The sequence below is a fragment of the Impatiens glandulifera genome, chromosome 7 (assembly GCF_907164915.1).
Source record: "Impatiens glandulifera chromosome 7, dImpGla2.1, whole genome shotgun sequence".
Classification (NCBI taxonomy): domain Eukaryota; kingdom Viridiplantae; phylum Streptophyta; class Magnoliopsida; order Ericales; family Balsaminaceae; genus Impatiens; species Impatiens glandulifera.
This window is the reverse complement of record NC_061868.1, coordinates 38,556,411-38,577,005: the sequence shown is the minus strand read 5'-3', so window position 1 is coordinate 38,577,005 and position 20,595 is coordinate 38,556,411. Positions and strand designations below refer to the sequence as shown.

The following is a 20,595-nucleotide window of genomic DNA, read 5'->3' as shown; positions in this document are numbered from 1 at the left end:
CTCTTTTTTTTTCTGACGAAAATGCCCCTATTGCGTAACGCATCCTCTAGTTGCGTGACGCACCCGAGTGCATTGTGAAAAGTCCACAATGCCCTTGCTATATAATTAGAAAATTTCTAGTTTTCCAATTTATTTTCATTTCTTTCTTCCCTGTTCTCTCTCTTCACCTCCTCTTCTTCTCCTTCTCTCTAAAAACAAGATGACCCCGACGAAGACGTCGGAATCCTAACGAAGGAAGGATGTCCGCTGGTATGCTTCCTCCTTCCTTTATTTCTTTCTTTGAACGCATTGTTTGTTAGGTTTAGGGATTAGGGATTGATTAGGTAAATGTCACTGTTGCGGCGGAATCCGGGTGCGTCACGCAGGTGCGTGATGCGGGTGCGTCACGCGACCAGACCATTTATAGTTAGTACTTGCATTTCATTATTACGGTTGTGTCTCTCGATTGATAGTATCATTTTTTTCAATTGCAGCTGAAGTATTTGCTGACGTAAGTAGTTTGTTTATGTATAAAAAATGGTAGAATTTAGATAGAATTTGACAAGTTGAAAAAATTGTTAGGTGAAATTTAACTAAAGGAAATGTAACTATAAAACTATGGGATTTTGGTGGGCAAAGGAGGTTTATGAGCATGTGAGAACGCTACTGTCGTGGTGTGTCTGCAATTCTGTATGTAGTTGATGCAACAGACAGAGATAATGTCCTGATTTCAAGAACAAAGCTTCATTATCTCTTGGAGAACCCTTCTTTAAGTGTCATTCCTTTGCTTGTTCTTGGCAACAAGATTGATAAATCTAAAGCTCTAACCAAGCAGGCTTTGGTTGATCAGCTGTAAATATTATTGAGTTATGAAGCCTACACTTATAATAAACTCTACATTGTTAATTAGATTTTATTGAGTTTCTTTTTTTGGTTTTGGACTTGGCCTGACCAAAGTTATTTAGGTTTATTACCCTGAATGTTTACCCTATAAATATGTGATTATTAAGGATTTACATTGTGAAGACAGAATTCTAGAGAGATAAAGTGTGAGGCAAAAACTATGTATTCCTTCTTCTTCTTCATAGTAAATCTGGTGGTGGTTGAAGTGGATGTAGCTCAATTTGAGTGAATCACTATAAATCTGTGTGTTTTTGTGTGTCTTCTTTCTTGTGTTTTTACAGATTGTTTTCAAGCAGGTCGGATTTGGGAGATACCTGGAGTAATAAAAAGGTAAATCTTTCTTATTTGAAAGTGTTTGGTTGTTTATCATATGTTCATATTAATGAATGTGATAGGAGCAAGCTTGATTCAAAGTCTAATAAATGTTTTTTATTGGTTATGGTGATATCGAGTTTGGTTATCGTTTCTGGGATAATCAAAATCAGAAGATCATTCGTAGCAGAAATGTTATCTTCATTGAACATGTTCTTTACAAAGATTGTGTTGGGAAGACATCAGATGGTAATTTCAAGTTGGAAGAGACTGGTACAGTCGATTTGAGAGAATTTTCAGCTGAATATATACCGGTTGTCGAAGAAGAACAATGTGTTGTTGAAGATGAAATCGTTGAGAACGTGGCCCCAAATGGATCTTCAGGATTAAAGAAGAACATGATAAAACCATGAGGTACAAGGCAATATTGGTTGTGAAAAGATTTCAACAGAAAGAAGGTATTGACTACAATGAGATCTTCTCTCCAGTAGTTAAATTGATGACAATTAGAACTATTTTGAGTTTGGTTGTGAAAGAAGACCTTCATCTTCAACAAATGGATGTCAAAATTGCTTTTCTTCATGGTGATTTAGATGAAGAGATTTATATGCGACAACCAGAAGGATTTGAAATCAAAGGAAAAGATGAACTTGTGTGTAAGCTTCAGAAGAGTCTGTATGGTTTGAAACAGGCTCCAAGGCAATGGTACAAGAAGTTCGATAGCTTCATGAAAAGTAACAATTTTTTGAGGTGTGACGCTGATCATTGCTGCTATATTAAGAGGTTTGATAAATCGTACATTATTCTTCTTCTCTACGTTGATGACATGTTGATTGCTGGAGCAAGCTTGTATGAGATTAACAAGATCAAGAAAGAGTTGTCTGAAAAGTTTGCAATGAAGGATTTGGGTGCTGTTAAACAAATCTTTGAGATGAGAATTTTCAGGGATGAAGAAGTTCTCAAGCTTTCACAAGAAGAATGTGTGAAGAAAGTTCTTAGCATGTTCAACTTGTATGATGCAAAACCGGTTACTACCCCCTTAGCTAGTCACTTCAGACTATCTAAAGATCAGTCGCCTTCAACAGAGGAGGAGAAAAATTACATGGCCACTGTTTCGTATGCCTCTGTCATTGGTTGTATTATGTATGCGATGGTTTGCACAAGACCAGACATAACACATGCAGTGGGAGTTGTTAGCAGGTTCATGAGCAACCCGGGTAGACAATATTGGGAAGCAGTAAAGTAGATACTACGATACTTAAAAGGAAGTACGAGTCTTGCTTTGTGTTTTCGAAAGTCTAATATGGGTTTGGAGGATATGTTGATGCTGACAATGGTGGTGATAATGATAGTAGGAAGAGCACAACAGGGTACATTTATACTCTAGAGGAACTGCAATCAGTTGGGTTTCAAAATTGCAGAAGATTGTTGCTATGACAGAGGCTTCTACGGAGATGATGTGGTTACAACCCTTTTTACGAGAATTGGGTCAAGACTGCGAGAGAAGTATGTTGCGATGCGACAGTCAGAGTGCCATTCATTTGGCAAAAAATCATGTTTATCATGTCAGGACGAAGCATATACAGGTTCGTTATCATTTCATCCGGTTAGCTTTAGAAGATGGAGTATTAGCTCTTGAGAAGATTCCCGGGAGTGAGAATCCAGCTGATATGTTGATGAAAGTTGTGACAAATGAGAAACTGAAATTGTGTGCAACTTCAGTTGATCTTCTTCGTTAAGACACCGAATGGAAAGCCACTACTGATCGAGAGATGATGAAGTTAGTCTCCAAGTGAGAAATTGTTGAGTTATGGAGCCTGTACTTATAATAAACTCTACATTGTTAATTAGAGTTTATTGAGTTTTCTTTTTTTGGTTTTGTGTTTGGGCCTGACCAAAGTTATTTAGGTTTATTACCTGAATGTTTACCCTATAAATATGTGATTATTAAGGGTTTACATTGTGAAGACAGAATTTTAGAGAGATAAAGTGTGAGGCAAAAACTTTGTATTGCTTCTTCTTCTTCATAGTAAATCTGGTGGTGGCTGAAGTGGATGTAGCTCAATTTGAATGAACCACTATAAATATGTTTGTTCTTGTGTTCTTCTTTCTTGTGTTTTTACAGATTTTTTTAACAGGTCGGATTTGGGAGATACAAATCCTAACAAATATCTATCCATCCATCTATCTGTTTGTTTTTATTAATCTATATATAACTAATTTTATCATAAATATTTTTTTTAATGGAAGTAAATTTGAAAAAAATAGTAGGGTTTAATTTGTATAGTTAATAAATATATAGATAGTTATTGAAAAAGTTAAAAAATTGGTATAAAAAAAATATTTCTAAAATATTTTTTTTAATTTGAAAATGAGATTTTGAGTTAAAGGTGAATGACCGTCTTTTGAGTTTAAGAATAAATTTTTAGGTCGGAAATGGTCTAATGAATGAGAAGGAGGATAAATTTTGAGAAATTGTATTTGTATGGAATTGAATATTTAGAGGTATTAATAATATAATAACATTTTTAAATATATTTAATATTTTAATTAATAAATTGTGTGATAAGATTATGAAAAAATAAAAAAATAATATTAATTCATAATTTATATTTTCTTATATCCAGCCAGCAAGTCCATGAAATTTAAGAGTTGACTAAGATTGATTCCAAAACAAATTGACGAAGAAAAGTCGGTATTTGATTTTCTGGTAAAACAAGTGGTGCTAACTGGTAATGAGCGTGTGATTGAAAAATAGTTTGGACGGCCAAGTCTATTCAAAACAAATAATCTTAAATTAACCTAATTTATTATTTATATCATGGTTGATATTTGTTTTTATAAATTTAATTGTTTATAAGTCATTATAAACAAATGATAGAGAATAACATTTTCAGTTTGATTACTTTAAATTTCAGATAAAAACAAATAATTAATTAATAAATTTATTGATAATGATAGAATGAGAGTAACCGTGTATATAACTCAAACTCTTTACTTTGTGTGATATATACATAATTAATTGACCAAATTAAAAGTATAATTTTGAATGTTGAACATGAATAATGTGACAATTTTTGTTTTTCATTTTAATCACGTTATATATCATTTCTTCATCTCATATGCAGAATATTTCAAATCTACACTTAACTTATCTTATACTCTAAAAAAAAATTACTACAAAAATATATTAAGTAATTTGTGTATTGAGAAATCCTAATATCATTCTCTCATTTAAATAAAAGTGTTTTATGTTTATTGACTCATCTTGCTATAAATATATATATATAGACTCATTTCTAAATAAGTTTAACTTAAACTAAATTTTAAATTAATTTAATAGAATTATAAGATTTTGTTGTATTTAAGTTTTATAAAAATAATTAGAACAAAAGATTTTATGTTATTATGAATGAATAAAACTATTTAAGACAACTTTATTTCATAATTTTTTTCATATTTATCCTAATCAAGATTCATAAATGATATTAGAATATGATATTCACAAAGTAAAATGTGAAGAATAAACCATTTAAGGTAGTTTAGTGGTAAAAGTCAATTTAAGAGACGATCTCGAGTTCAATTTTATTTGAAAACTCTTTGAATTTAAGCGAAGGACCAGTCATAATTATGCTAGAAATCAGTTTTATAACTTATTTATTTTAGTGGGTTAATTTTTGTATTAATATATTAATCATTTAGAAAATTTTGTTTTTTTAAATGTTCCTTTAGTGTTTCTCAATTTTGTTTTTTCACGTTAATTTTTTTTCTAAGTATTATTAATCAATTGATTTAATAATTAATGTTATTAAAAAATAAAAGAATTTATAAGAGATGATAGTTTGTCGAAATAATTTGTTCTCCTTTGGTCGGTTTAAATTTGATATAAATAATGCTTTATTTTCATTCCAAAATCATTTTCTTAATATATATATATTATTTGTATGGACCAAAATATGTGTTATTGAAAAAAAAAAAATGATTAGTATTTTTTAGAAAAAATAAAAATAAAAATAAATGACTGGTGGTGTCTCGTAGTCATGGTCCTAGTATATTTAATGACCCTAAAATCTCAACTAAGAAAGTCTTACAAAAAAAATAAAAAATAAAATTATGTAAAGTTAGTTTAATATATTATAAAAAATTAGAATTGATTTAGAACAACACCAAAATTAAATATATTAATGTACTCAACAATGTTCATAAATTGTACAACAAACTTTTCAAAATCGTATATCAAATGCATAGTAATAATCATTTACTTACGAAGTTAAATGTATATTTAAAATTTTGATTATGTTTATATATATAAACTTATTTATACAATGATTAAATAATAGCAATTTTAAAAAACACATAAAACCAGTTATGTATATATATACATACAAATTTGTACATCGTAATCATTTACGAATCTATGTATTCAGCCTTTCTCGAGAAAAAAAAATCTTTACTGTTAAAATGTGATATAATCCCTTAATTTTTTTAAAATTTAAATAAAATTCACTATTTTAATTATTTAATTATTAAAAAATGATAAAACTTACATTTATTTATTAGTTTTATTCAAAAAAAATTCATTATTTATTTAAACTTACTTTAATTTTTTTTAAGTCCACTCTACCACCGAATTTTGGGTTATATATATATTAATGAATTGAATTATTCAGTTATTTTAAAAAAAATTATATCCAATTATAATTTATTGATTTTTATTATATCAAATTTTTATATCCGGCAGAGAGAATATAATAGTTCAAGATGGTTTAAATGTTCATCCGAGCTGTATTTATTCGCTACCTATTGCAAGTGTAGGTCTCAAATTGACATAAACAGAAACAAAAGGTCTGATTTGAATATTTTGTGGAAGAAGAAATGTGTTCATTAGTTTATGCTGTAAGCATATACCGTATTGTTAAATATTTTGTTTAATGATTTCACAAGTATTTTATTTCTAGAAACATGTGATTATGGCCTTCAACTTTGTCAAGATGCCATAATTCACGTGTTCATTATTATTCAAATTATGAAATAAATATATTTTTTAATTTCTTTATCTTCCCTGTAATAGATTTTAATAAAAAGAATTCTTATGTATTTGAATAATAGAGAGCTCTCAAGATAATTTTTGTTTAAATGGTTGAAATAATATAAAACATATAGGCATATTATATTTTTATTAGTATACATTAATGTTAAATTGATTAAAATAGTTCAAATAACAAACCATTTGTCTATAAAATTACACATCTTGGATTGATTTCGATTACAAACTAAGTTAAATTGATGGTGTGCCAAAAAATAAATAATTACCGAACATATATGATGTGTCACTTGTTATAATTTTTTAAAATTATTTATTTGTTGAATATGTCCAAATATTTATTTTTGAGAATAAGCTCATTTTACTTATAAAAAAATAGTTTTATTTATTCAGTTTACAACAAACTCATTTAACTTTTAAAAGTAGTTCAAACTATTCATAATTAATTTTTGAGTTAAGATCGAGAAATCCTACCAAGGATTCTCAACTAGGACCGAGATGTTCGATCTAAGATTGAGAGGTCCAACCTTGGGACCGAGAATCCCAACCCCTAGGACCGAGAAGTCCAACCTTGGGACCGAGAGCTCTTGAACCCAAGACCGAGGGATTTAGCCTAGGACCTAGAGTTTCATACACCTCGTCCGAGGGACTTAGCCTTAGGCTAGCCCAAGACCGATATATTTTTACACCTAGACCGATAAGATCAACTAAGAATCGATAGTCCTTACCATCCAGACCGAGGGCTTCAGCACCTAAACCGAAGATCCTAAGCCTCGACCTAAAGGATCTTTCAAAAATCAAAATATGTTTTGATTATCATAAATCCCCGAATTATATAGAAATTGAACCACAAAATTAATTATTTTTAATTAATTTCAAAAGCGGTTAGGAATCAATGAATTTTTTTAAAAACAATGTTTTCTTTTAAAAGAAAACTCCTAACACGCAAACCAAGGTTGAATTCTCGAATCTTGAGCTTTTCAGCTTTTCACGAGAATCTGAAACAAAGGTTTTTTTAGGGGTTATAAAGGTGTTTAATTACACATTTAAAGAGCTCAAATTAGGTCAACACCAGTTTCTTGTTCAAAACTCTGATTATACACCAAAAGATATAATTTTTTTTATTTAATATACTAATTCATTATACTAAGACGGTGAACTATAAAAATATCATAATTGCAATATTGTAAATCTATACTCAATACCAACTGTGCATTTTCACTCAATATTAACGAAAAAATCAGTTCGTATTTACATGTCTTTAAAAAAAATTATTACATAGTAATTTTCTGATAATCCTAAAGCATTTTTACTTATTTATATTTCTGAATATAATTATATAATTTTTACATGAATACCTTTTCCAAATTTAATTTATTAAAAAAATTAAATAGAATAGTTTTGTGTTATTTTGAAGATGAAACTTACATATTCAAATTTGTTGAAAAGTTAAAATTGAATAGTCTTGTGTTATTTTTAGGATGGAACTTAAACATTGAAATTTACCAAATTTACCAAGGACAAAACAAACATTCGCATCAACTCAGATTAGATGTTGGAGTTATCCAAATTAGGATGAGTTATTTATGAGTGAACTCATATCCCAAACTGAATGGAAAGAGTTCAGACATTTTAGTTTGGGTTAAGTTGAGTAATCAAACTATAGAGATTTATTTGGAGCTCTTCTAATATATGTATTTTTTTAAGGGTAATATTGACCGTGATAGCCAAGTTCAAGAGTAGACATAACATTTTACTTTAAAAAAAATTATAATATTATTTTTCTAAACCTTAAGAATGCAATTCTAGTGGCGTGACATTGAAGATTTTGGTCTTAGTCAACTCTTCTAAGGTTCTATCTAACAATTATCATATCTAAAGTGTTAACATACAAGTCTAGATTCCCTTGTTTTGGAACTATTTTTAGAAGATTTTGTAAACTAAGCAAAAATTAATAATTATGGTCAATTGATGTCATAATGCATGAACCATTTTACATTTGACCCTTAGTCAATTGAATTTGGGGTTTGCTTTTCGGTGTTTAAGATGTTTGCTTCCATTGAAGATTTAGGGTAGTTATGGAACACTTTGGATATATCATATCTAGTGGGTTATCCACAAAGTCTTCGTTATTATAACCTTCCAAACGAGAATTACACTTTATCATTCGAAATGAGAATTAAACTCTTAACATTTGATCTTTGATCTTTTAGACACTGATTTTTACCGCTTAAATTATTTAGATAGTGAATAAATCAACAGTATTTGGATAATATTGTAATACCGATCAAAATTTCAAAAATAAGTTTATAAGCAAATTTATTTTGATCTAAAAAGTTATTTTATTAAATTACTATCACAATTAAATGACTTAAAATGATTAAAATAAAAAATGAAAATAATGTAGTTTGAATAAGAACGGTTATTGAATTAATATAATTTTCTTAAATAAATAATAAATGAAATTAATCATTACTTTGATTAAATTTTCAAATTATGTTATAAATTTTATTTTTATCAAATGATTTTGAACTTAATTTTCTTGTTCAGAGTATTCTTCACTTTCTAAATTATAAATTGATACTTTATTTTTATTTTTATAAAAAAGTTAGATAACATAGTTCCATCTGATCTCATTTTTAAGTGAAAATTGAATTCAATTTATATAGAATGACAGTTAAAATGAAAGAAAAAAAACATTGAAATAATTTTGTTTATGCATATAATAAGATATATAATTAATACTACTGTATAAATATGATAAATAGATTGTTTCACTACAATTATAAATACAAATAAGAAAATTAACTAAATAAAATTCAATGACAATATACCTTATAATTTGGTCTTGTAGCGGCAATCCATGCTGGTCAAATTCTTATTGAGAACGTTAACATTGAGATTGCAATCAGTGTTTGAAACGACTTGAATTTTGACAAACAAGATCCGAACTTTGCCCGAGATTCTGGTATTAAGGTTGAGCGGAAGACTACTCGACATAACATCAGAATATAGTTGCGAATTGGAAAGAAGACGATCCGCCAACAAAGTGAGAGTCAAGTTCAAATCAGTTGTTTTTCCGGCCAAAATCTTCCCTGCAGGAATTGGAACCTCGCCCACAACAATTCCGCGATAATTCAGGTACGAGGTACTATTGGAATATTCAAAACCAACCTGTCGAACAAAAAAATCCTTGTAAATTGTCGATGTTTTTTCACACAAACTAAAAATATTATTTATGAAATCAAATCAAATAATGTGTAAACCTTATTAGGGTTCTTCAATGAGAGATTAGCATCAATAGAAATGTTGATGTGTACTTGGAGCCTTAGGTCTATTGAGAAATCCACATCTTTAAGGTTGATTGAATTCACCCTTGTAATTGGGTGCTTGGCCTAAAACAAAAACAAAATAAAAGAGATATTTATTCATTTAGGATTGCATCATTTTATCAATAAATAAGATAATAGATAGCAAATCAGACATAATTACTCTTACCAACTATAACAGGTTATATTCAAATAATCTTGCCACATTAAAACTTTATAATTCTAAAATAGGTTTAAAGACTTTTGAACGCCTAATTCTACTATTAGTCCTCCTTAACCATTTGTCATTATTTACCTTTAAATCGTTTTAAAATGAGAATCTAATCCGTAACATAAAAGTTAGGTTTTGAGTTATTTAAATAACCCATACTAATCAAATATCATCTTATTTTATTCATCTTCGTTAAATTATTCAAATTTATTAACAAAAATATTAAAATATCACATATTTTAAATTATTATTTTTTATTTTATTATCATAAATACCTTAAAAAAATATATCAAAAAATTCTCAATCTTCTCAATTTTTTTATTTTTTTTTACTTTTTCTCTATTCTAAGGTTTTTTTTAAAAACCCAAATCCAAATAATTAAAAATGGTAAAAAATCAAGATTTATTTTTTATTCATTTCCGAATCTATATAATTTTACATTTATTGAAAGTAATAAATTATCAATTTAAAGAATTTAAAATAATTATATTTGAATATCTTGACAACTCATATCATTAATTGATTTTCAATAATGAAAAAAGTTTCATTTTTTCTTATAAAAAAAATAAAAGAAATAGTTTTAAAATGGAAAAGATATTTTCTAATAAAAAAAAGCTAAAATTAACCCAAATCACACCAGCTAAAAACAGCTGATTCTAGTTCTAATTTGAATACTATGAACACCAAACCCTAGGAAAATGGATCTAGAAAATGAATTTGACTGACCTTGAAATAGGTTAAGGATAAAACCAGAATGATAATCGCGATCGCTAATATCGCTAAAACAATTCCCAAGCATATGCATATGCATCTTCTGCGTTTGCGTTTTCGAGCGGCGGCGTCGGAAGAGAGATTATAAGATTCGCCGCCGTTCATAGCTCCGGAAGCCTTTGAAGGATTAGAAAGAGGTGTTTCTATTTCCATGGAGATTTTCTGAATTGAATTGAATGCTGCTTTGATTTGATTTCGTCTTTTGAAATGTAGATCTGGTGACACTTGTAAGAAAGAAAGATTGAATTTCAAAAAAGAAGAGTCGGTGACGGTTGGGAGGAGAAGGAAGAGGAGTGATTGCTATTTTGTTAGAGAGAGAATATCATATAACATCACTTCTTACTTTCTAATTATATATCAATTTGTTATTTCAAATCATAATATATCGAAATAAAAAAAAAATGTATGAAAAAGAATTGCACCATTCCTTTCGAATTATCATTTCTCTTTCTTTTATTAGTTTTGAAAATAATATTTTTAAATAAAATAAATAAGGTTAAATGAAAAAAAAAAAAAAAAATAGCTTACTAACATTCTGATTTATTCGTGTGAACGAGACTAAGAAGGCAGAATTTTCTCTTTAATTTAGCCACACAAATTAATATAATCTTTTTTTTCTTTTTAAAAAAATATGTGAATAAATTATATTATTATTGTTTAGATTCTAAAATAAAATAATATAATTGTAATTTTTGTTTTCGTTTCTAAATAAGTGGAAATATTTTGTATATATTCATTTAATTGTAAAAATCGTAATTAAATGATAAAATTCTGTTAAAAAATATATATTACATTAAAGATATGACATGAAGTAATAATAAGTTCTTAAAAATTGTTGAAAAAAATTAAAACTAAAATAAATGAAACAAGAAAATATCACATCAAGATTCAATACCACAAAAAATATACTTAAACCTCAAAACTAAATGTAATAAAAAAAACTATGAAACTAACTCAGCAATCTTTGTATGACCACTCTTAATTTTATATTGTTTTGTATTTTTAAAAGTAATAAATAAAATTAATATTATTTAACATTGGAAACTAGCATAACTCCATGTGACTTTTTTTAAGATGGGATAATACTAATTTTTTATATTTAAAAAATATATATGTTCTCAAAAAAATTATAAAAAAATCATTTCAGCCAATATTAAGCATTTTTTAATGGTTAGATAATAAAATGACAAAAGTAATTAGTGGGCCTCGTGAAGTGGAAGTTGGAACTTGGAGGTGGGAGGTTGGCAGATAGAACATTAAATTGTTTTTTTCCTAGTCAAACAAGATTTCTAGGAACCAAAAACAATTATTTTCTTTAAATATAATAAATAAATTTACAATAAAAGATAATAAATGAAAATTAGATAAAGAATACAAGAAACCCTTCGTGACGTTGTGATTGCATTATCTGTCCATCTCACAAAAGCATATTATTATTGCCATCACAAAAATCCTTTTTTTTTTTTTTTTGTTAAAACTAAAATTAATTATGTTTGTTAAAAAAAGTTGATATTTTTTTCTCTAATTATATATAAAAAAATTTTAAAAAAAACACTTTTTTCATCCATCTATGCTTTACATTAGTTTCATCTAATTCAACCGCATCTTTTACATTAAATACAAATAAAAATAATTATGACTAGGATAATAAAATATTAATTTTCAAACATGTTTGTCAATGATTGAAAATATACATTGAAAAGATGCAAGCCTAATACTTGACATTAACATTTATAGGTGAGGAGTTGATTTAGTTTGTAAGTATATATTTTTTCCAAATTAAATTTATATTTTAAAATATGTTTTTTTCTCTAATATTAATTGAAAGAGTAGTCAAAGTTTAATATATTGTAAAGTTTTGTTTGTATATTTCCAGTGGAGTTTATGCATTCGCGAGTTTAGGGATGATGACCTATCAATGTATCAAGACCGATCCTAGGGTACTAAACAGCTTAGGGACCCCAACTCTTCCGGACACCCTATAAAAAAAGATACGTTATACAATAGTTGAACCTGCAAACTTAATAGTACTGTTAAGACATTTAATCCGCTAGACTATTTAACCGCAAAACTAAATAATTTTAGTTCATTTTAATACAAAACTATTATATCTTTCCGTATAACATACAAGTTAAATAAAAAATAAATAAACAAATTTCGACTAGGCCCAAACTTCGGACCATGAAAGCATCTAGTCGGTTTGGGGTCATACATTATTTCTATTATAGTTGGTTCAATGTCATCCCTATGTTATTGAAAATATGTATCACATTTAATTACCTTTATTTTTCTAATTTACTCCATAAATACATATTTTAACCTTTCAAATAAAGAGTTTAATCATAAAAGTTTTAATTTGGAACTCATCCATATTAAACTATCAATTGGTTTTAAATAGATTCAAAGTAAATGGATTTGATTTGATATGATTAAAATCCAATTCACGCAAATTATAAATTTATTTCATTTAAAAGATAATAATAATGAAAGTTTATATTAATAAATTTATCTAGAAAATAACAACAAATAACATTAATGCTTTTATTTTAACACACCTAATTAAGTCTTATCTAATAATGGTCTATTTAAATAAAGAGAGATTATATTGCAATCACAATAAATAAAAAACAATAAATTTGTTCATAAACAAATACAGATAATGTTTTTATTCAATTTTGAACGCATTAATGATGCAATGTTGAATTGAATGATGATATATGAACCACCTTATTAATCTTCTATTAAAAAAAGACATAGGCATGATAGACCAAGCCTAAGAAAATGAAATTTTTATAAACTATTTATATATCAAATTTCATGTCACCCATTTTCATTTTGCAAGCAACCTTTTAATTTTATGATCTTGCAATATTTTAAGTCTAGATTGAGACCACAATGTTTATATTTCATTTTTTTTCCTTTGTATATTTTGGAATAATTTGAACTTAACAAGATTAATAAAGAAATATAATAATTCAAACTTTGTTAATCTTATTTTTAAGATATAAATAAATGAAAAATAAAATAAAAGGCTGGCCGGTTGACTTATTGGGTCAATTAAATAATTGGGCTTCATTTAGTTTTCGGCCCAATTAAAAACTTTATAGGGTTATTAGAGAGAAAGGTTTTGGGCCAGGGATTATCTAACTAAGTAACCATAGAGGTTGACATTAAAAGATTATTGAAAAATGGAGGGTTTATTTCAAATATTAGTTAATTCCTTTTAAATTCTTATTAAAATTGAGAATTCCTTTTAAATTCTTTAAAATTATTTTAAAATTATAGTTATATTTTATTATATATATAAGTATAAAATAAATTACACAAAAAAACTTAATAATTATTGGGAAAAATATCATATTTAACAATTAATTTGACTTAAAATATCAAATTTATTTATATACCGAAAATATTTTATTTTTTCTTAGAACCTTGATAGAATATATCAAATTAACTAAAAAAAATAATAATTTTGTTAACTTTTTCCACAATATAATAAGTTCAAGGCCATTTGAACAATAAAAATTTAAATATATACTTAAAAAAATGTTAAAAAGAAAAAATAATAATTGTAGTTGCATTACAGTTGGTTGCTAAGGCTTCTAATTTGGATATGTATGATTTATTTTTGTGAGTATCATAAATAAACAATATATTTTTGGTATAAATTTCAAGTCGGTGGGTAAAAATGATATTTTTCCAATAGTTATTGAGTTGTAATATAATAACTTATTTTTGAATTTAAATATAAATGAACTTTATTTTTATAAAATAGTAAAATTAAATGAATTTATAAACTCGTAAACTCGTAAAATCTTAAAATTGTAAATATTTAATTAGTTTGAATGTTTATCAAAATTTAATTCGTTAATATATTTTGAAATAATAAACTTATAAAATTGTAAAAATTGAATCGAAATTTTAGTTGTCTTACTCAATAATAATTTTCATAAAATAAATAAATATCGACTCTTCCTATTTTCAAAAATCACTTTTTGTATTTTTATCATGAATTGTTGATTAATACAAATCCATAAAAAAAAAACCTCTAACCTTTGAATCCCAAAAAGAAATGATACTTAAAGTTTAGACCTTTTTTTAAAATATAGATTAAAATCAATCCTTTAAGATGAATATGACTCACATGACATTATAATAATGATATTCATCTAAATATGTATTAAATATAATAATCTATCCGGTTACTCTTAAGAATCATTCCTACCACTTTAATTACCTTAATAATTGTTACTTAGAAATATACATACACAAGTTACATACTATTTTCTTTTATTTTTAATATTTTTTTTCCAAGTTAGCAAAGTATTAAGTGTTTCATTACATGATTTTTTTTAAAGTAATTTGATAGTTGACAATTTAAATTATAATGAAAATGTTCAAGTTTCATTTGTTTTATGAATAAATTAATGTATGCAAGTAATTTGATAAACTTACTAAAAATTCTATATATTTAAGAATTAAATTAAAATAATATTAGTTTTTAAAATTATCAGTATTTATACCATACAAAACGTCACTAGAAATACTAAAATATGTGTACCAAAGTCCAAACAACAAATGATACAAATCAATCCTTTACCCTTCTAAATTATAAGCTTGTGAATTCATTTAATTTGATGAATTAATCATCCATTTAGGATAACAAAAATAGGGAAATTGTTGATGAAAATACTAGTAATTACATACAAAAATTCAAGTTACAAATATTAAGTTCTCACTTAAAACGTCTTAACATACTTTGAGTGGGACACGACGAACAACTTTACCCGTTTGCTATCGAAGCCAATGGGTTAAGGTTTTAGGAGAATCGAACATCTGATCAAGAAGAATAACAAGAGCCATAGCAACCGAAGGATCCATCATCACAACATCAATAACCAACCTAAAGACATCCAAACCCATATTCACACCACCAACCGCCGCCTCCTTCCGGCAAATCTCAGCCACCGGACGTCTCTTATCATCATACACAACACAACATCTCTTAGCATATGAACCCTCAATCTCAAACACTAACTGTTCATCTCCTTTCCCGACCAAACTCACCTGAGCCAAACAAGACCTTGTTGACTTACCCATAAAAAAGTTCACTTGTTTCTTCATGGATAGAATTGGATTTGTTGTTTTTTCTCCCTCATACACCATCCAATTCTCAATTAAACTCAATCTCTATTCAAATCAATAACAACAAACAAATAAATATCTCATCTTTAAATAAATAAATAAATATACTAGGTACGAATAATTACCTTCCGGCGAATGGTGAAGATGGACTTGCCGGAGGCGTCCATGAGGACGATGTCGCCGGAGCCGTAATCGTCGACGCGAAATAGCAAATTGCCTTTGCCGTCGAAGACCGTAAAGCCGTCGGAGTTAAAAAGAAGAGATTTTTTCCAAACTGTTAGGATTCCTGATCCAGTACTACAATACGATGAATTGGTTATAAGGGTACTGTTGTTGTTTAATGAAGCGCCTGGATGAACCTTTGTCATGATCGATATCAAGAAAATCAAGAACTAGAGAGAAGAATAATATTAGTGTTGAATTGTGGTGGTTCTATATACAAGAGAGATACATATATATGTTGGAATGGTTTTATATAAAATAGAGAAAACACCACCGGCCATTAGTTGGGAGGATAAAAATATATATAATTGTTTTTTCAAAGATATAATCAATTTGTGATTTTTTTTGGTTGGGGGTTTAATTTTGGATAATTTTTATTTTTTAACTAAACATAAATTCTTTTAACATGTCACAACTTGATTTTAGAGGTGACAAATGTAAAATGAATAATTTCAATAACATTGAGTTTCACAATTAATACTTCATTTAAGTTAATTTATATTAGGATTGATGGAATTGAAATTATAATTGATATTGATATAGATATTGAAATTTTAATTCTTTTAGAATTTGGAAAAATTATAATTTAATTTTTATGTTTGAAAAAAATATATAATAAAAATAATTTAAATATATATTATTTATTTTACTAAGATATTTATTAAACATATTATATATGATATGATAGCTCAAGTTGCCAAACTTTTTCTTTTCTATAATTAATTCTTATTTAGAAAAAGAAATGAGTTGAAAATGTTAACTTCAACCTATTAACTTTTAAAATACAACAAATTTTAAATTAAATATATTTATATATTAATTTAAAATGTTAATTTACTATATTGTAAAAAAATAACCGTTCGAATATTTTAACATTCTAAATAAAAAAAAAAATATCGGTTTAACATGTTAACTTTATGGTAAATGATAAAAATATTTTTGTTTAAAAATATATAAAAAAAAATTATTTACAAATGCAATTTCGAACTTAAAAAAGTGGAATGGAGAATTGGTTTGAATTTTATTAAAATTTTAATTACAAATTCAATTCTTAATCTTAAACGGTTTACCAAATTTAAAAATTGAAATTAGATCCCAATAACCATTTAAATTCTTAATCTTAATAGTCTACCAAATTTATGAATTAAAATTAAATTCCAATTCAAATTCTAATTTCATGATTATACGAGTTTTGATACTGTTCCATCATTTTAATTGTGATTGTGGGTCAACCGACTACAATTATTATATTTATATTACTACAATTTTGTGTTTAGACACTATTTTTTTAAGTGCAAAAAATATATTGTTTGGTAGATTGTTGTTAGCTTCGTTTAGTAAATTATTTTGTAGCTAGATCATTACCTCATTTTCTCTCTTCAAAAAGTAGATATTTTCATTTTATAAAAAAATATAACCAAAAAAAATCTAAAATGTCACACATGGGTAAGGATAGGAATAAGCCAATTGAGGGCGGCCAACACGGAGTGTATTGGGACAAATGATTATGTTTTTTTTTTTTGTTTTGTGATTGTTTGAAAAGTCAGAAAGCTAACTCAACCATTTATAATCATAATCATCTCGGACCACTCCTTAATTGACTTTTTTTTTTTTTTTTTTTTTTTTTTTTTATGTATATCCTTAATTATATATGACTCATTCTTGATGATGATGTAGTAACAAGGGCGGGAATATATTGTTATTCAATTCGTATCGAAGAGGCTATAGATCTACGACGCATAGGTTTGAACACAAAATGTGGACACAAGTTTTATATGTGGGTACCATTTGACCCTTTGAGTTTTTAAAAGGCGAGTGATTTTTCGATTAATAGCTTAGAAAATACGATTGTTCATCGCCCTAGGAAATTGATTTACTTATAAATTAACAACAATACATATATCTCTTCTTTTGTGATTTTCATCCTTTAAAACTATGCAATACTAAATTATTAATCAACATCAAACTCCACTTAAACCAATAATTTAACTTCAAGTCAAATCTTCAATGAAAAAATCTTGAAAGATTCCAAATATCTAAAACATCAAAACCAAGCCACTAGAGTTAATGACTAGCAAAAATAGTCACCATCAAATTAAAGCAAAACAAAACCATTAAAATTATCTCCTCAATAGTACTAATGAAAACCAACAATTAGCTTATTTATATTCTCATCCAAATTATCGACATATTTTAGATGCAATGTACATTTTGACATCTCCCTAACAACATAATCAATTTTAAATGGTTCAAAATCTTTAGTCAGTGTCCTTAGGACCGAGGAATGGGATCCGTACTTCTTTATTAATTTAGTTGTTGCGAAAAAGATATCGGAGTTTCTCTGAAGTGTTATTAGTATACATTAGGTGATTTTCATGATTATTTGGTTACACGAGGCTTGGATCGAAAGATATATGATTGCAATGATAATCTTGAAGAGTTTCAATATTATATTTTTAATTACTTTCTAGATCTATGTTGTCAACGACAATTTATTATTGGTTTTCTCAACAAACTCAAAATGCACTAATTTTGTTTGAGTTTTGTGCATGCATGCTTTGTTTAATTGTTCTGTCTTTTGTTGTTTTGATTTTACTAGGTATATTTTTTTGATCAATTATCTTAAAGATGTAAATATAAAGAATACATATTTTTTTCAAAAGAAATTTTTTGAAAAAGTATGAAACAACTAAATAATGAAGGGATAGGATAAACCTAATGAAAACATCTTGAATAATACTATATAGTATATATAGCATAACAAGACAAACTTAGTGGAGAGATTATATAAAATATTGATGCATAGTACTACTAATAATATTCTAGGTCAAATAAGGGGCCATTAAATAGTTGTCTATACTTCCAAAAGGGATATTAATAAAATAATTATAATAGATTGCATTAATTATGTTTATTTTGCTTACAAGTCAAGTCATGACAAATAATAATAATAATTAACAAGGGCACTATTAGGAGAATAAAATAAAGCAATTTGTGTGGCTAAGAACAATTTTCCGGTTACCACCAATACCAATCTTCTATCAGCACTAGATATTTTACTTTTTTTAAAGCAATTAAATTATTATTTTTTAATTAACAATATTATCACATATGAATGAGTTCTTTCATTGGCTTGAGTCTTGACCCTTGAGGGTTTTATTATATGGTGATTATTTTATGATATTTTAATTCTCTTTCTTCTTGATCTTCTCCCTATTATGTCTTATTCTCTTGGTTTTATCACACAAAGTGATAAATTATCATGTTCCTGATCCATTAGAGGTTCAAATCTCTAACAATTTTGTTAGCAAAAAATAATGATTTCAACTATGGAAAATTTTGCAATGATATTTTTTTCAAAAGAAAATGAACTAACACCATAGCAAATGATATTGCTCAATAGATAGGTTTGAAGTCCAATATTCTCTTGTGCATCGTATTTGGACCATTATTGGTTTAAAGATCGAGGAGATGAAAAAAAGACCCGAAATATGCAAACTATCTAGACACAACGTAGTCCATCCATTCATCGTGGGGGAGTCGCTTTGGTAAGTCAAATCGATCCATAGATGCATTGATAAAGCTTATTCACGATTCTTGTAAAAAAAATCTTTGATAAACAAATTAATGACATGTCAAGAAGAGACGTAAAAGGTTTCTTTATTTTTCCATTTAGTTGATAAAAAATGACTCAATCAAATAGGCTATAATTTGTTTTTGTGCTCAACTATTAATATAGTAAGAATTTATTTTGGAAGGAGAAATCTTGACATATAGTAGGTTTATAATGAAGTCTTTTTTTATTCAAACCAAATCATATTTCATATTAATCTTTAAACCAGATGCTCCTTTGCACCTACAAACAATTTTCCCACTATTTATAAGCAAGTTTCTTAACAAGATTGGCTAAAAAATGTGCAAGCTTGTTTTGGCATTTTTTTTATAAAAAAAAGAGTAATTCTCCAATTGGACTATGCATAAAATCTAGTATGATTGGTATGACTAATATTTGAATCAAACATTGTCTTGAAATTGCATAAGTTGAATGGGACATAATAATGATTCAAATATGGGCTAAATGAATCCGACAAAAAATGATCGCATTTCTTACTTAGTGCTTCAACCTTCGCTTGAAGATGTGACATTTTTGCTAACTCTTTTACATTTTATCATACATATAAGAAGTTAGCATTAAATTTATCGGCATGACATTCACATCAATTTAAAGTGTTTTGAGTGAGAATCGAACTCATTACTTTATTCTCTTAATAACCGATTCTTATCAACAAATGAGAACCCTTTATCTTTCTTTTCCAATCCTTATTATCACCGTCGCAGCTTGCGAGTTTGAGGAGGATAAGGTCGATTTAATTGGGTCTCTTGTCAACAAATTGTGCATTTATCATCGTGAACAATTGAGGTTACTAATGCTTCCTTAGTTATGTTGTTGATTCGTGCGTCATAATTGATTTTGATTCAATTAACCTAGGTGAGAGGTTTCCATTTGTCATCATAAACATGTTTAGATGCCTCTATAAAGCTTTCTAGTTCATGTGAGGTGTCACCATCTTTGGAGATTTAATAGCAAGCCCACCAAAGAAGAATTTTGATTTTTCTTCTCAAAGATCCATGAGAATTATTGAGGAGTAAAATAAAAAGTGAGGCCCAATAATCCAACC

At 27.1% G+C, this 20,595-nt stretch overlaps 2 protein-coding genes across 2 annotated transcripts; both read right to left on the bottom strand.

The window, feature by feature from the left end:
• Positions 1 to 9,048: 9,048 nt before the first annotated feature.
• On the bottom strand, positions 9,049 to 10,874 carry LOC124910419. The gene is made up of 3 exons (XM_047451057.1): positions 10,505 to 10,874; positions 9,505 to 9,633; positions 9,049 to 9,412 (listed from the first exon to the last, which is right to left on the bottom strand). The coding sequence occupies exons 1-3, from the start codon at positions 10,700 to 10,702 to the stop codon at positions 9,074 to 9,076; spliced, it is 666 nt and encodes a 221-aa protein (XP_047307013.1). The 5' UTR covers positions 10,703 to 10,874; the 3' UTR covers positions 9,049 to 9,073.
• A 4,243-nt stretch (positions 10,875 to 15,117) lies between these two features.
• On the bottom strand, positions 15,118 to 16,126 carry LOC124910296 (protein LURP-one-related 8-like). Its single transcript, XM_047450923.1, has 2 exons — positions 15,820 to 16,126; positions 15,118 to 15,739 (listed from the first exon to the last, which is right to left on the bottom strand). Exons 1-2 carry the CDS (start codon positions 16,060 to 16,062, stop codon positions 15,344 to 15,346), a joined length of 639 nt encoding a protein of 212 aa, XP_047306879.1. The 5' UTR covers positions 16,063 to 16,126; the 3' UTR covers positions 15,118 to 15,343.
• Between the last annotated feature and the right edge of the window lie 4,469 nt (positions 16,127 to 20,595).

Coding starts and splice junctions, on each gene's coding strand:
- LOC124910419 (XM_047451057.1), bottom strand. CDS start 10,702: ATGGAAATAGAAACACCTCTTTCTAATCCTTCAAAGGCTTCCGGAGCT. Junction 9,634..10,504: donor TATCCTTAACCTATTTCAAG/GTCAGTCAAATT, acceptor TTTTTGTTTTAG/GCCAAGCACCCAATTACAAG. Junction 9,413..9,504: donor CATTGAAGAACCCTAATAAG/GTTTACACATTA, acceptor TTTGTTCGACAG/GTTGGTTTTGAATATTCCAA.
- LOC124910296 (XM_047450923.1), bottom strand. CDS start 16,062: ATGACAAAGGTTCATCCAGGCGCTTCATTAAACAACAACAGTACCCTT. Junction 15,740..15,819: donor TCTTCACCATTCGCCGGAAG/GTAATTATTCGT, acceptor TGATTTGAATAG/AGATTGAGTTTAATTGAGAA.